The sequence below is a fragment of the Carcharhinus amblyrhynchos genome, chromosome 31, assembly GCF_965287045.1.
Source record: "Carcharhinus amblyrhynchos chromosome 31, sCarAmb.v2.hapA, whole genome shotgun sequence".
In the NCBI taxonomy this organism is placed as follows: Eukaryota; Metazoa; Chordata; class Chondrichthyes; order Carcharhiniformes; family Carcharhinidae; genus Carcharhinus; species Carcharhinus amblyrhynchos.
In genome coordinates this window covers 18,710,534-18,726,542 of record NC_137354.1, presented here as the reverse complement: position 1 = coordinate 18,726,542, position 16,009 = coordinate 18,710,534, and the positions used below count along the sequence as shown (strand labels likewise).

The 16,009-nt window shown below is 43.8% G+C and overlaps 1 protein-coding gene across 1 annotated transcript in view; it reads left to right on the top strand.

The window, feature by feature from the left end:
• Positions 1 to 16,009, top strand: part of LOC145360428 (NFU1 iron-sulfur cluster scaffold homolog, mitochondrial-like) — a 44,557-nt gene that overhangs the window by 10,956 nt on the left and 17,592 nt on the right. The window contains exon 2 of the mRNA XM_080215634.1: positions 519 to 634. Coding sequence (XP_080071760.1) covers positions 519 to 634 — 116 coding nt within the window. The remainder of the gene's footprint in view (positions 1 to 518; positions 635 to 16,009) is intronic.

Below are 16,009 nucleotides of genomic sequence, written 5' to 3'. Positions count from 1 at the left end.
AGTAGGAAACTGCATCAAATTGTGTGGTAAAAATGTGTCTATCTACAATGTCTACCTCTTCTTGTCCTTCCTCTTGTCGACTTTGTATTCCCACATTAGGCAGTTTGTTTCAAGTCTGAACTGTTTACTTTATAAGGGGTGGCTCAGTGGCACAGTGGTTAGCACAGGACCAGGGACCTGCGTTCGAATCCTGGCTTGGGTCACTGTCTGTGTGGAGTCTGCACGTTCTCCCCATGTCTGTGTGGGTTTCCTCCGGATGCTTTGGTTTCCTCCCACAGTCCAAAAGAAATGCTAGTTAGGTGCTAAATTCTCCCTTAGTGTACCCAAACAGGTGCTAGAGTGTGGTAACTAGGTGATTCTCATTGTAACTTCACTACAGTGTTAATGTAAAGCCTACTTACGACTAATTTAAGAAAAATGGCTTGAAAGCATAGTCTAATGTTTGAACAATAGTGATGCTAAGTTCAAAGCATGGTTCATAGACTAACCTGCAGAATTTCATTTGGTTTGTGTTACAGAAATAGGCTGCCCTCCATCACCAGACTGAGAAATCTTCACCTTGCTTTGAGTTCAACTTCAAGATGCGTAGAAAAAACAAAGTTTGTGATTCCATCTGGGGCATTGGTTACCGCTGGTAAGTTTGCTGTACCATTTTTGATTTAATGTCATTGATGGGGAGGGCAGTGATGGCTTATTCCTAACAACGCAGGCAGGCATTGGCATGAAGTGTTGGCCGAGCTGTGTTAAAATAAATTGCGCTCAACTCCATGACAGGATCTTAAAATGTCAGCCAATGAATCTGTTGGCAGCCTTGAGTACCAATGGAGGACGTAGTAACCAAGCGTAAAAACACAGATTTACATTTATATAGTGCCCTTCGCAACCACTGTTCCAAAGCAGTTTACAACCAATGAAGTAATTTTTTTGAAATGTAGTCACTGTGTAATGTAGGAAATGTGCACAGCAAGATCCCATAAACAGCAATGGGATGATGACCAGGCTAGCTGCTTTTGTGTTGACTGACAAATATTGGTCAGGCCACGAGGGATAACTCCTTTGCACAGTGGTTAGCACTGCTGTCTCTCAGCGCCAGGGACCCCGGTTCAGTTCCAGCCTTGGGTCACTATCTGTGTGGAGTTTGCACATTCTCCCCGTGTCTGCGTGGGTTTCCTACAGTGCTCCGGTTTTCTCTTACAGTCCAAAGATATGCGGGTTAGGTTGATTGGCTACGCTCAATTAACTTTAGTGCTGGGGGATTGGCAGGGTAAATATGTGGGGTCATGGGAATAGAGCCCTAGTGGGATTGTGGTTGGTGCAGACTCAATGGGCCTAATGGCCTCCTTCTGCATTATTTACCCTGCTAATCCTCTGGCACTAGGGGCAACTTACCATGGCCAATCAACCAAGCCCGCGCATCTTTAGACTGTGGGAGGAAACCAGAGAACCTGGAGGAAATCCACGGGGAGATTGTGCAAACTCTACACAGACGGTGACCCGAGGCCGGAATTGAACCCAGGTCCCTGGCGCTGTGAGGCAGCAGTGCTAACCACTGTGCTGCCTCAAGAAGGTTCTCTGGCACTCAGCCAATGACATAAACAGAAACTGATCCCAATGTTCGATCATGGCCGATGGAGTTAGTTGTAAACAACTCCCAAATATTTATGCCAAGCTTCATGTAGCCTCACCATATATGGTAACAATTGCTCCAATGTGTCTAACATAGTCCAAACAACTGTCCTTATTTGGCCAACACTGGAAGTGTCAAGTCACAGCTCACAGGCCAGGTCACGACTCACTGCAGCCTTGTAACCAGCATCTGTGTTCAGTTATAACATGACTGAAGTTTCCAGCATGCTTAACTCTTATTATTAAATTGCTGTGACACTGAACATTACCGTTGCTATTGTAGTTGTTGCTGTAATCATATTTTTCTGGTTGGCCCTCTGGCTGCAACACACAAAAATATTTGCATTTCTTAACTTATTTCAGATGACATATCATAAATCTTTTCGATCTTCACTGCTCCAAGTTCAATCTTGACATCAGTCAGACTCCTCCATTTTGTTGTCCTTATTTTTAAAATAAAAATTTGTTTATTTTTTGTGTTGTTACAATTTTGGCACAAATAACACAGAAGGAACCATTTTGGTTAAAATATAATGCAGAACTTTATGTAATGCAAGATGATGGAAGAGTGTATGTAGGGGTGTGCGGGACTCTGTGGATCCAGGTCCCTGCCCGAGGAGGCTCCGTAATCGGGGACCTGCCATACTGATCCTGTCCTCCCTTCTGCTGCTGTATCCTGTGGGAGTAGCAAGTGATGATGTGGAGATGCCGGCGTTGGACTGGGGTAAACACAGTAAGAAGTCTGACAACACCAGGTTTAAGTCCAGCCGATTTATTTGATAGTAAACTCACAAGCTTTCGAGGTTTACCTCTTCGTCAGGTGAATGACGAAGAATGTACATGTCACCTGATGAAGAGTTAAACCTCGAAAGCTTGTGAGTTTACTATCAAATAAATCGGTTGGACTTAAACCTGGTATTGTCAGACTTCTTACTGGAGTAGCAAGCGGGCAGAGGTGTTTAGGGAATATCAGCCAGATCAGTAAGCAGTAGAGATAGAGAGCACTTTTTTTTTGCACAGCGCATCATGATCTGAAATGTATTGCCCAGGTACGGCAGAAGAAGCAGATTCAGTAATAACTTTGGATAAGTACTTGCTATTGGGAAAGGTGGTGAGGGGGGTGAGTGGGACTAATTGGATTACACTGTCACAGGTTTGATAGCCGCCTCCTGTACAATACGTTCTACATTTCTAAGAATAACCTGGGAGAAAGTAGCATGGGAAAGGATGCAGACTGTACAGTCTTGCAACATTTTGCAACCTGCAAACCAGCTAAAGGGTTTATTGTGATCCCTAACGTGAATAACCACAACAAACATTACATGCTGCCCTATTTACCAATCTTATGCCAGCTTGCAGTTTAATACTGCAATTGTCAATCTCGAAGACCAATATTTTTAATCCAGCAGTAGCAAGTACTCATTATACATGCCTTTCCACTGTCAGGGAATTTGCATCAAAGTAATGCAGGCAAAGCGCTCTGCTTCAAGAATGTCGTGACGTTCCGGTAATTAGATTGCATGGCAAACATTATTTATTGTCCATTGAGACTGACATGCCAGGGAGAAGGTAATTAGGTGGTGGTGGTGTAGGAGTGGACATTGGGGGATGGAGTTGGGCCTGTGGAAGGGCGGGGTCGGGCCTGCAGCGTGGTGATGTCGGGGGGCGGGGGGGTGTTCAGTGGGCCTGTGGGATTGTGGGGTTGGGGGAGTGGGGGGTGTCAGGCCAGCCCTGTGGGGTGAGGGAAGAGTTCAGGATGGGTCGGTAGAATCCTGTGAGGAGTTGGGATGGGGGGAATACTGTGGCGGGGAGGGGAATTGTTGGGGGGCAGGGGAGGGAGTCCTGTGGAGGTGATAGTGGGGAGACAGGTTAGGGGTTGGCGGGGGGGTGAGTTAGGGGAGTCTCCAGAATTTAGGAGAGGTTTTTATTCTAACGTTTTCTGGGTAACAATTTGCATAACTCAGCCAGAGCTATCTGACATTTGTGATTTAAATCCAGCATGGGGTAGTTGTCCAGAGAAAATGAGCATTTCTGGGCAATTGCTGCAAACTTTGAACTTCTGAGAGGGATTCCGTAGTGCACCTTTGGGATCCTCCCCAAATCCCATACTGGGAAGCTCTAATGGTACGATCCATTATTACCCAGCTGGGACGATATGTTATAACTGTACAAGACATTGGTATGGCCACATTTGGTGGAGCATTGCATACAATTCTGGTTGCCCTGCTACAGGAAGGATGTTGTTAAACTGGAAATGGTGCAAAAAAGATTTACAAGGATGTTACCAGGACTGGAAGATTTGAATTATCAGCAGAGGCTGAATAGGCTGGAACTTCTTTTCCTGGACTGTAGGAGGGTAAGGGGTGACCTTATAGAGGTTCGTAAAATTATGAGGGCCTTAGTTCAGGTGAATAACCAAGGTCTTTTACCCAAGGTAGGGGAGTCCAAAACTAGAGGGCCACGGTTTAAGGTGAGAGGGGAAAAAATGTTTTCACACAGAGGGTAGTGCGTGTATGGATGAGCTGCCAGAGGAGGTGGTAGAGGTGGGTACAATTACAACATTGAAAAGACATTGGGACGGATACATGGATAGGAAAGGTTTAGAGGAATGTGGGCCCAAATGCAGGCAAATGGAACTAGTTCAGTTTAGCAAACCTGGTCGGCATGGACGAGTTGGGCCGAAGGGCCTGTTTCTGTGCTGTCCATAACTATTTTCTATGACTCTACCAATCTAAGTATGTCCTACCAGTAAATAGAAGCCAACAGACTAACTTAGTTACAGACCTACCACTGTACATTTTTTCTTAAACCACATCTTGGTGCGACGTATCTTGCAGAGTCTGTACATTACTTTGCACCACATGTAACAAGACATTGATAGGATACAGAGCTGGGTTGAAAAGTGGCAGATGGAGTTTAACCCTGATAAGTGCAAGGTAATTAATTTTGGTTGGACAAATTTGAATGCGGATTACAAGGTCAACGGCAGGGTTCTGAGAAATGTAGAGGAACAGCGAGATCTTGGGGTTCATATCCACAGATCTCTGAAGGTTGCCACTCAAGTGGATAGAGCTGTGAAGAAGGGCTATAGTGTGTTAGTGTTTACTAACAGGGGGTTTGACTTTAAGAGCCGTGGGGTTATGCTGCAACTGTACAGGACCTTGTTGAGACCACATTTGGAATATTGTGTGCAGTTCTGGTCACCTCACTATAAGAAGGATGTGGAAGCATTGGAGAGAGTGCAGATTTACTAGGATGCTGCCTGGTTTGGAGGGTAAGGTTGAGGGAGCAGGGGCTTTTCTCTTTAGAGCAGAGGAGGATGAGAGGAGACATAATAGAGGCTTATAAGATGATGAGAGGGATAGATAGAGTGGACATTCAGAGACTATTTCCTCGGGTGGATGTAGCTGTTACTAGGGGGCATAACTATAAGCTTCATGTTGGGAGATATAGGAGGGATGTCCGAGTAGATTCTTTACTCAGAGAGTGGTTGGGGTGTGGAATGCGTTGTCTGCTGTGATAGTGGAGTCGGATACTTTAGAAACTTCCAAGTGGTTATTGGATAGGCACATGGAGCACACCAGAATGATAGGGAGTGGGATAGCTTGATCTTGGTTTCAGACAAAGCTCAGCACAATATCGAGGGCTGAAGGGCCTGTACTGTGCTGTATTGTTCTATGTTCTATGTTCCTTTTCCTGCGTTTGCAATCTTATGTTTAAAATAAATTCCAATAGCTGCTACTAGATGGCAGCAGAAATTCACTGCGGAGGGATTTTCATTCTGCTGCTCATTCAGTCATGTAAAGCACAGTATTTTTCAAGAAAAAGAGACAATTAATAGATTGCTGAGTTTATGGTATGGCACATTGACAACCTATGTCTGTATTTTATGAATAAAATGCGAATTTCAGTGTACTGGGAGTTTTGTGAAGCATAAAGTGCAGTGTTGTTTGACTGTGTATTGTAATTCATATTCATACAACTCTGTTATAAAATGCCCTGTGTTATTGAAATTAGATTGTGCACGCTAAGATGAAGCATGCAGAGAAATTACTGAATTGTAAGAATTTTTGGCGTCCACCTCTAAATCGGCGGACACATGGAAAAAACAATTACATTTTTGTTTACATACTGTGATAGAAAAAGACTTCTTTCCATACTACAAGCCCCAAGCCTATGTTGGAGCTTCTAAATCTGCAGAGTAATTTGGTTTTAGATTAGTTAACTTGAGTACTAATGACACCTTAATTTTATTTTAATGGTTTACGTGTGTAATGTCCTAACTATATTAGTGGTTGTGGATTGTAAACTGAAAGAAAAGATGTGCTTTGCACATGTAGTTTCAAACCAACAACAGCAGGTTTTATTGAGCGGGATTCTCTGCACTGTACAGAGTACAAACTGGAAGTAAAACAACTGCCTATGGCAACATCCTAATGACATCACTATCACATCATGTGATCATCTTATAAAGCAACCTGCAACCTTTTTAAATATATAACATTATGTACATGTACATTTTCTGTGCCGATGCCTAGTTGTGGTCTAGGAATTCAGGCATATTCTGCATTTGTATGAGTACTTTTAGACAGTTACTCTTCCCTAAAATCTCTTGTTCCCCGGCTATTTACAAGATTATAATTTGTTTCTCCACCTAACTCTTTAGGATAGATTTATAATTCTTGCTATCACCAAGTCTCCAGTGACTTGCACTATACCAGATGGTCGTTGGATGTGGTTCAGTGCTGACTGACTCACTCAGCCCCAACATCTGAGCTCCACATCAAAATGCATTGTAAACATCCCCTCCAGCACAAACACCAGTTGGCTTCAATAGTAGAAAAATAACCTAAATAACAGCTTAGGTTTTGTTTATTAAATCTCTACTACATATAAAAAATTCTCCGCTGCTCAATGTGTTTCATGGTATTTGCCTGTTTTTGTTTCCAGTGTCCAAAGATGTGCAGGTTAGGTGGAGTGGCCATGCTAAATTGCCCCTTAGTGTCCAGAGATGTGCAGGTTAGGTGGATTGGCCATGCTAAATTGCCCCTTAGTGTCCAAAGATGTGCAGGTTAGGTGGATTGGCCATGCTGAATTGCCCCTTAGTGTCCAAAGACGTGCAGGTTAGGTGGATTGGCCATGTTAAATTGCCCCTTAGTGTCCTAAGATGTACAGGTTAGGTGGATTAGAAACATAGAACAGCACAGTACAGGCCCTATGGCCCTCGATGTTGTGCCGAGCTATGTCCAAACCAATGTCAAGCTATCTACTCCCTATCATTCTGGTGTGCTCCATGTGCCTATCCAATAACCGCTTGAAAGGTCCTAAAGTGTCCAACTCCACTATCACAGCAGGCAGTGTATTTCACACCCCAACCACTCTCTAAGTAAAGAATCTACCTCGGACATCTCTCCTATATCTCCCACCATAAACCTTATAGTTATGCCCCTAGTAACAGCAACAGTGGTTTGGCCATTGTAAATGTGCGGGGTTATGGGGATAGCGGAGGAGGGGGTTGGAATGAGCCTGGGTAAGGTGCTCTTTTTGACAGTTGGTGCAAACTCGATGGGCCAAATTGTCTCTTCTGCACTGTAGGGGTTCTATGGTTATGGAGTTCCAGTTATTTTCTTCAAAAGTTTGCTTCCGCTTAGTTTTCCTTTCCAAGTGCGTGCCTTCCCAGTCCTTTTCCAAGGATTGCTAAAGTGTCCCCACCCCCTCAACAGGCCCAAACTTCACACTTCAAAATAAGGTCCAGTGTTTCTCCTGATTTGGTAACGTAGGTTTGATTCCGCTTTGACCTGCACTGCAAACGGTGCAAACTGACATGGTTTTCCTCGATTTACAGTGCTGATGCTGGTTTAAATGGCAAGTTTAACATCAGGACAAAGGAAATTCCTGTGTGGTGGTATTAAACTTGCAGTGTAAACATATTCTGAGATGGTTGAACCAAAAGCCTCAGGAATTCTTTCCAGACAATACCTCTTTGAATTATGTCATCAACAGATGTTTCAGCAAAACCATTCAAATTTGGAAGGGGCCATTAATTGCATTCAGTAACTTAAAAAAGAATGATTCTGAGACTTTCTTGTACAGATATTTTGCATGCACTCCATTATTGTCCAGAGACCAGGATATCTGACTGGAGTTGCTGTTGCTACAGCTGACCTTGGGACATCTTGGCCAGGAACTGGGATTAGGATCAGGATTCTGAAACCCAGTAGTGCAGAAGGAGGCCATTTGGCCCATTGAGTCTGCACCGACAACAATCCCACCTTGGCTCTTTCCCTGTAATCCCACATATTTACCCTGCTAATCCCTCTAACCTACGCATCCCGCGACACTGAGGGGCAATTTAACAAGGGCAGTGCACCTAACCTGCACATCAAAGAACAGTACAGCACAGGAAACAGGCCCTTTGGCCCTACAAGCCCGCGCCGCCCATTTTAACACTCAGTGAGTGCCTCATTCCAATCCTTCTTCCACCTACGACTTTTGTCTACATCTCATGGACTCCACAATAAAGGGGTGCAAATTTAGAGAATAGTATGTGCAGCAGATTAAGGGAGATCCAATTTAGGGACAATTTATTAACATCTTCGGACTCTGGGAGGAAACCGGAGCACCTGAAGGAAACCCACGCAAACACGGCGAGAACATGCAAACGCCACACAGACAGTGACCCAAGCCAGGAATCGAACCCAGGTCTTTGGAAATGTGAGGCAGCAGTGCTAACCACTGTGCCACCATGCCACCCCTGTTCTTGATCTGCTGAATACTGTAGGCAAATGCATGAATGTTGACTGAGGACATGGCTAAACTCGAAACTACGAGTTGCCTGGCTGTTCAGGGACACATGTAAAGAATAGTAACGTGGACAGGATACTTCAAAAGTTCATACGACTGTAACACAGCAAGATGTAGCTTCCAGGAGAGAAGGGTGGGCATAGGAATAAAAAAACTTGCTGTTTTTTGATAAGGCTTATTGATTAAAAAGTAACTGATCAGACACAGGTCATTGAGAGAGAAGCAAGAAATCATTTTAAGGTTGTTCTGTGTTGGCAAAATAAAAATGAGCTTGAATGAGTCATTTGTATCATATCATTGCAAATCTGCTATGACCAAGGATTTGTTTCAATGCAAAAACGCTCTTCTCCCTCCCTTGCCTTCCAAAACATGTCATCTGTCCCTTGTTCTTAAGTTTGCGACACTCCTGTGTAGTATCTAACAGCACGTTCTCTCTGTGTCTGCGTGGGTTTCCTCTGGATGCTCCGGTTTCCTCCCACAGTCCAAAGATGTGCGGGTTAGGTGCATTGGCCGCACTAAATTGCCCCTTAGTGTCCCAGGATGTGTAGGTTGGAGGGTTAAATTTGTGAAGTTGTAGGGATAGGGCCTGAGATGGGGTTATTGTCGGTGCAGACTCAATGGGCTGAATGGCCTCCTGTACTGTAGGGTTTCTATGATACTATGAGATTTTCCCTCTCTCTTAGTTCACAGAATCCATAGAATCCCTACAGTACAGAAGGAGGCCATTCAGCCCATCAAGTCTGTACCGACACAATCCCACCTAGGTCCAATTCCTGTAACACCACCCCCCATGCATTTATTGTGTTGGTCCTCCTGACACTAAGGGGCAATTTAGCATGGTCAATCAACCTAACCCGCATATCTTTGGACTGTGGGAGGAAACCGGAGCATCCAGAAGAAACCCATACAGACAAGGGGAGAATGTGCAAATTCCACACAGATAGAGACAAAAGCTGCAATTGAAACTGGGTCCCTGGCAGTGCTAATCACTATGCCACCGGGCACTCCAGTTCTGATGACAAGCCAGACAGACTACTAACTCTGTTTCTTTCCCCCTAAACATGCTGCCAGACCGGCTGAGTTTTTCTGGCTTTCTCTGTTTGTTTTGAAAAGCATACTTCTTTTCTGTTCAAGTGTAAGAGCTTTAGCTGTAGTTGAGGAAAAACAGTTCAGTTAATCTCGTGATCAAAAACTGCAGATGTCCTGGCTTTGATATTTTGTATTCTTGGGAAGTAACTTATGTTTCACTCTGCTTTGAAGTGTGACAAATATCACTAAGACACATTTATACCCTGTATATCTGAGCACAAGACCCATATTATAAATGTTAACATAATTTTCTTCAGATGAACATCTGCTACTTTATGTATGAGACTCATTTATAATTATTTACCCAACTACTAATTGCAGCTGGTTCTCAACTTATTTTAGACAGTAACTGTTGTTTCTTAATCTAAGTGAAGTTGGAGTGTTTTAAAAAATCAGTCTTATTTCTCTAAATCTATATATGATTGTGGACAGTCCAATGGTTAACATTGCTGCCTCACTTCAGGGACCTGGTTCACTTCAGGCCTCAGGTGACTGTCTGTGTGGAGTTTGTACATCCTCCCCTGCGTGGACTTCCTCCCATAGTCCAAAGATGTGTAGGGTAGGTGGGCTGGCCATGGTAAATTGCCCCTCTGTCCCAAAATTTGTGGGTTAGGTGGATTTGTCATGCTGAATTGCCGCATGGTATCCAAAGAGTTAAAGTTTATTTATTAATCACAAGTAAGGCTTATATTAACATTGCAACAAAGTTACTGTGAAATTCCCTTAGTCGCCACACTTCAGCACCTGTTCAGGTCAATGCACCTAACCAGCACGCCTTTCAGACTGTGGGAGGAAACAGGAGCACCCGGTGGAAACTCATGCAGTCACGGGGAGAACCTGCAGACTCCACACAGACAGTGACCCAAGCTGGGAATTGAACCTAGGTCTCTGGCCTGTGAGGCAGCAATACTAATCACTGTGCCACTGTACTGCCCACTGATGTGTAGGTTAGGTGAATTGGCCATGCTAAATTGTCCCATAACATCTAAAGATGTGTAGGTTGGGTGGATTGGCCACATTAAATTGCCCCTTGGCATCAATACCTGGAGTTACAGGGCTACAGTGGGATTGTTGTCAGTGCAGGCTCGATGGACCAAATGGTCCCTGTCCGCACTGCACTGATTCTGTAATTCTGTGATGTACCACCTAGCTACCTTTAAGCAGATTTGCCTCTCTGTCCTGTCCATCATGGATCATTTAATTTGGCCTAAAATGAAGATTACTGTAATGAAGTGTAGACTCCCATCCTGTTGGCTGTAAATGGGCAACTTCTGTTGAGAACCTCATTTATCTTTGTAAACATCAAACCTTAATGAAAACTTTCAAAGAGAGTTAAAATACTGATGAGATTTATTGACAGCCTGTCGCGGTACCTGACATTCGCGTTATTCAGCACATAGCCTTTGCTATTGAGCTGTCATGTGCATGTTACCACGTTAGTGCAAATGGCAGCAAAATGCCAGCAGATATTTAAAAGAACATTATTTTTCATTTGCGTACTCATTAGTTAGCATTTACCCTTTGAAAGCATGAATGATGCCCTTGGTTGAGATTCAATGGAAGCCTCAGTGTAACAGTCAAGTGTGTTAGATTTAATCGGTTCTGACTGATTTTGTTGTTCCGCTGTAGCGTGGCAGTCCTGTGTCTGTACAAGATGATATCCTGGCTAATCATCGACATGCATTCTTCTTATTACTTTTTCAGTGGCGTGTGATTTTTCTGTCAATGTGTTAAGGAACTTGTCTCTCCTAAAGCAACTTATCATACATCACGGCAGTGCTCGTTGATGGAGTAAATTTCTGTTCAGTGAAAGGGTGTCAATTTGTATCAGAGATGCTGCAGAGCTTAAAAACAACTTAATTCTTCCACCAGTCTCGTATTCACGTGCTTAAACATTTATCGAAGTGCTACGGTCAAAGTTACAGTCTAACTAAATCATTCAAAGTTTAAAGTTTATTTATTAGTGTCACAAGTAGGCTTGCATTAACACTGCAATGAAGTTATTCTGAAAATCTCTTAGTTCCAACACTCCACGCATGTTCAGGTACACTAAGGGAGAATTTAGCATGGTCAGTGCACCTAACGAGCACGTCTTTCTGTCTGTGGGAGGAAACTAGAGCATCCGGAGGAAACCCACACAGACTCGGGGAGAATGTGCAAGCTCCGCACAGATAGTGACCCAAACCGGGAATTGAACCCTGGTCCCTGGCACTGTGAGGCAGCAGTGCTAACCACTGTGCCACCATGTTGTCCCAAATCATTCACAGACAGTATTGCAGAATCTAAAGACCTGGTGTGCAAGAATATTGTTTTAGAGTGACTCATTGAAAATCACATATTTTCCCTTTAATTCCTTATATTTTGTGTTTAAAATAAATTGTGTGAATATTCATGCTACCTGAAGTTCCATGCAATTCTGCTTTTTTATATATTGATCTGCAGCTACCATTTCTGCCACTAGATGGTGGAGAAAGCTCATCTATTTCCTAAATTAAGATTATGTGCAATACTGACCACTCTTCCTTACACAGAATGCCTTCATTTTAATTTGGTTATTTCAATCTTCATGGTGGTTTACCATAACAAAATCTCTGGCGATTTTTGTTTATTTCAGTGAGGTAGTTCTCTTTATGAATAGCTTACTGAGTGTCCTTGGGAGGAACTGTGAGGGAATTAGTCCGCTAAAGTGTAAGCTGAAGTTGCATGTAAACATTGCTGTCATGAGAAAGAGACCGTGATTGGAATTTTATCTGCCTCGCCCATCGGAGTGGGTGAGGAGTGCAGCATGGAAAGGTCTGTTGACCTCTGGCAGGATTTTATGGTCTCGGGACGAGCAAAGCCGCAAAATCCTGCTCCATTTTTATTTCTTTGTATTGTTCTCCAGCTATTAGCTTTTCAGCGGCACAGTGTTTAGCACTGCTGCCTCACAGCACCACAGCCCGGGTTCAGTTTTGGCATAGGGTAACTATCTGTGCAGAGTTAGTATGTTCTTGTGTCTGTGTGGGTTTCCTCCGGGTGCTCTGGTTTCCTCCCACAGTCCCAAGATGTCCAAGTTTAGGTGGATTGGCCATGCTAAATTGCCCCTTAGTACCCAATGGTCTGTAGGTTAGGTGGATTGGCCATGCTAAATTGCCCCTTAGTGTCCTAAGATGTGCAGGTTAGGCGGATTGGCCATGCTAAATTGCCCCTTAGTGTCCTAAGATGTGCAGGTTAGGTGGATTGGCCACACTAAATTGCCTCTTAGTATCCAGTGGTGTATAGACTAGGTGGATTGGCCATGCTAAATTGCCCCTTAGTGTCCCAAGATGTGTAGATTAGGGGGATTAGCAGGTTACAGGCAGGGGGGTGGACCTGGTTAAGATGGTCTGTTGGAGAGTCAGTGCAAACTTGATGGGCCGAATCGCCTCATTTTGCACTGTAGGGATTCTTTGACTCTACAAAATAGCATACTTGGTTGCAATAAACATCTTTAATAGTCTTCAACATGAAATGTAAGAGCTCAGGTTCTTAGAAATGTTCTGATAAAGATTCGCAGGGAAGGAATGTAGCAGCGCAGCTACCACTCTGACACGCTGCCAGCCTCTGCACCATTAACTGACATTTAACATAGCCTACACCTCGAGCAATTGTTCAGCCCTTGCATGCAATACCCAGTGGCAGGAGAAAAAGAAAGCAAGGTACTGATACAAAGAGTTTTACGAGCTCTCTGATTGTCGCAGCTTCTGTGTCACTTGTTTAAATAGCAGGTGAAATCTACCTATTGGGTTGCGGTTGAGCTGGAGGAAGCAAGGGTTTAAAAGAGGATTACAACTCCCTTTAAATGTGTCTGTAGCCTACAAAACATTCTCCTAAGCTCGCTGGTAGGATAAAAGAAAAATGATTGAGTGACCTTGAAAATTGTGCAACCGCCCAAGGCAGGATGAAAATGTTGATGTTCTGTTGGTGACCTAGAATAAATTATATTTCCATTGGTATTGAGTTTTATTCTTCTGCATGTCAAAGAAGCACTTTTCAGATGCAACAATCTGTCTTATAGACCTACATGACTTCTGTTTTTGCGTTAATAATGCCTCACAGAGATAAACAGGCGGTTTTTAAAAATATATATTTTGGGTGATATTGGTAGTGTGTTATGGGTTCTGCAATGTTGACAACAATACTATTCATTTATGTAGCACCTTCTCTATATTCCTGAGGCAGTGCTGCATTGGCAGTAAAAATAAATCCAGTGGCACCCTTCAGAGATGACTAGGTAGTTTTCTGGTGTTCTGGCCACTGTCGTTCCTCAGTCCACACCTTCTTAAACTGTGGCACAGTGGCTAGCATTGCTGCTCACAGCTCCAGGGACCTGGGTTCAATTCCCAGCTTGGGTCACTGTCTGTGTAGAGTTTGCATGTTCTCCCTGTGTCTGCTTGGGTTTCCTCTTGTGCTCCGGTTTCCTCCCACAGTCCAAAGATGTGCAGGTTAGCTGGGTTGGCCATGCTAAATTGCCCCTTAGTGTCAGGAGGACTAGCTAAGGTAAATACATGGGGTTATGGTGATAGGGCCTGGGAGGGATTGTCGTGGGTCCAGACTTGATGGGCTGAATGGCCTCTTTCTGCAGTGCTGTGATTCTATGACTGTAGTTCATTCATTTGCTATTTGTTGGGCCATGCCACTGCAAGTAGCACCACGGCCTGGCTTGGAATTATATTTCCATTCTTTCATTCTGTCTGCATTTGAATTCTGGAACTCCTAACAGCACTGCGGGTGTACCTACGCAGCATGTATTGCACCGAGTGATCAAGAAGTGGCCCACCACCATTTAAGGAAAATTAGGGATGGGCAACATATGATGGCCTTGCCAGTGCTACCCATACGATAAGAACTAATTTTAAAAAATCTTTGTTGTCCATGAATTCTCTCCTTCCATGTGTTGAGCCAAACACCTGAGGATATGAGTCTGTAATCTAATCAGGCAACCTAGTGCTATGCTGACAGAATGTTTCATTGTCCATGTTTATTAAAGTGTTTTGTTGGTTCAGGTATATGTTAGAAATCTCATGACTCTTCAGGATAGGGAGTTTCCCTGGTATCTTGCCAACATCACAAAACAATCAACTTCTCATTCATTTCAAAGCTGTTTGTGGAACTTCGCTGGGTATAAACAAAGAACAGTACAACATAGGGACAGATCCTTCGGCCCTCCGAGCCTGCGCCGATCACATTGTCCTATCTAGACCAATCCTATATCCCTCCATTCCCTGTCTGTTCATGTGTCTATCCAGATGAGTCTTAAATGTCGCTAATGTATCTGTCTCAACCACCTCACTTGGCAATGCATTTGAGGCCCCCACCACCCTCTGTGTAAAAAAAGACTTCTCCCCGCACATCTCCACTGAACCTTTTCCCCCTCACCTTCAACTTGTGCCCTCTTGTAATTGTCACTTCTGCCCTGAGAAAAAGCTTTCAATTGTTCACCCTATCCATACCTCTCATAATTTTATCAACTTCTATCAGGTCGTCCCCTCAGCCTCCGTCTCGCCAGGGAGAACAATCCCAGGTGCAGATAAAGCAAGTTCTTAATCTTTCCTTCCACGTGATAACATTTGAGGATTGTCTCAGTTGTGCACCAAGTTGGCATTACGTATTGCAACAGTGCAAAGCCCACAAAACCTGAATCAAACCAGTGAAATAGTTCCTACCAGGCAGAATGGCATTGCAACTAAACATTTTTGCACTGTTTCTGTGCAGCATCAAATTAGGAATGTCTTGAACCATTAAATGCATTTTTACCGGGTGGTTTGAATATCAAGAACAAAAAGCAACAATACAAACGGCAAACCATAATTTTGTTTCTTGTTCCTTGCCTCTATGGAGAGAATCTGTCAGGATCAGTTTTGTCTGTTCTCTTTGTCAGGAGGTGGTTGACTCGCATGTGCAATAGCACTTTGCAAAGCACCAATGAGCCACAGGATATAAAATACTGAGTTGCAAAGATAGTTTCCTTTTTCTCTTTTATCGTTGCCAACGTAAAGGGACTTGGGATCTTGAAACATTGCAGCAGACCAAATGAGCCCAGTGTTTCTAATTTGCTTTAACCTCCATCCTCAGGACTGCAAGAGTGCAAATTTTCCTTTCCTACAAAAGTTGTCTAATGGGCCAGACTGAGATTGCCAGCAAGGTCTTGCAGCGTACCATATGGTGGAACCTCCCATTATCCAACAGAATGGACAGTTAAAATTGGATAATGTCAACTTGCCAAAACCACCTATAGGTCATGCATCGATTAAATGTGTACAAGCTTCAAAATACCCGTGGGCGGCACGGCAGCACAGCTCCAGGAACCTGGGTTCAATTCCCGGCTCGGGTCACTGTCTGTGTGGAGTTTGCACGTTTTCCTCGTGTCTGCGTGGGTTTCATCCGGGTGCTCCGGTTCCCACAGTCCAAAGATGTGTGAGTTAGGTTGATTGGCCATGCTAGAATTGCCCCTTAGTGTCCTGGGATGTGT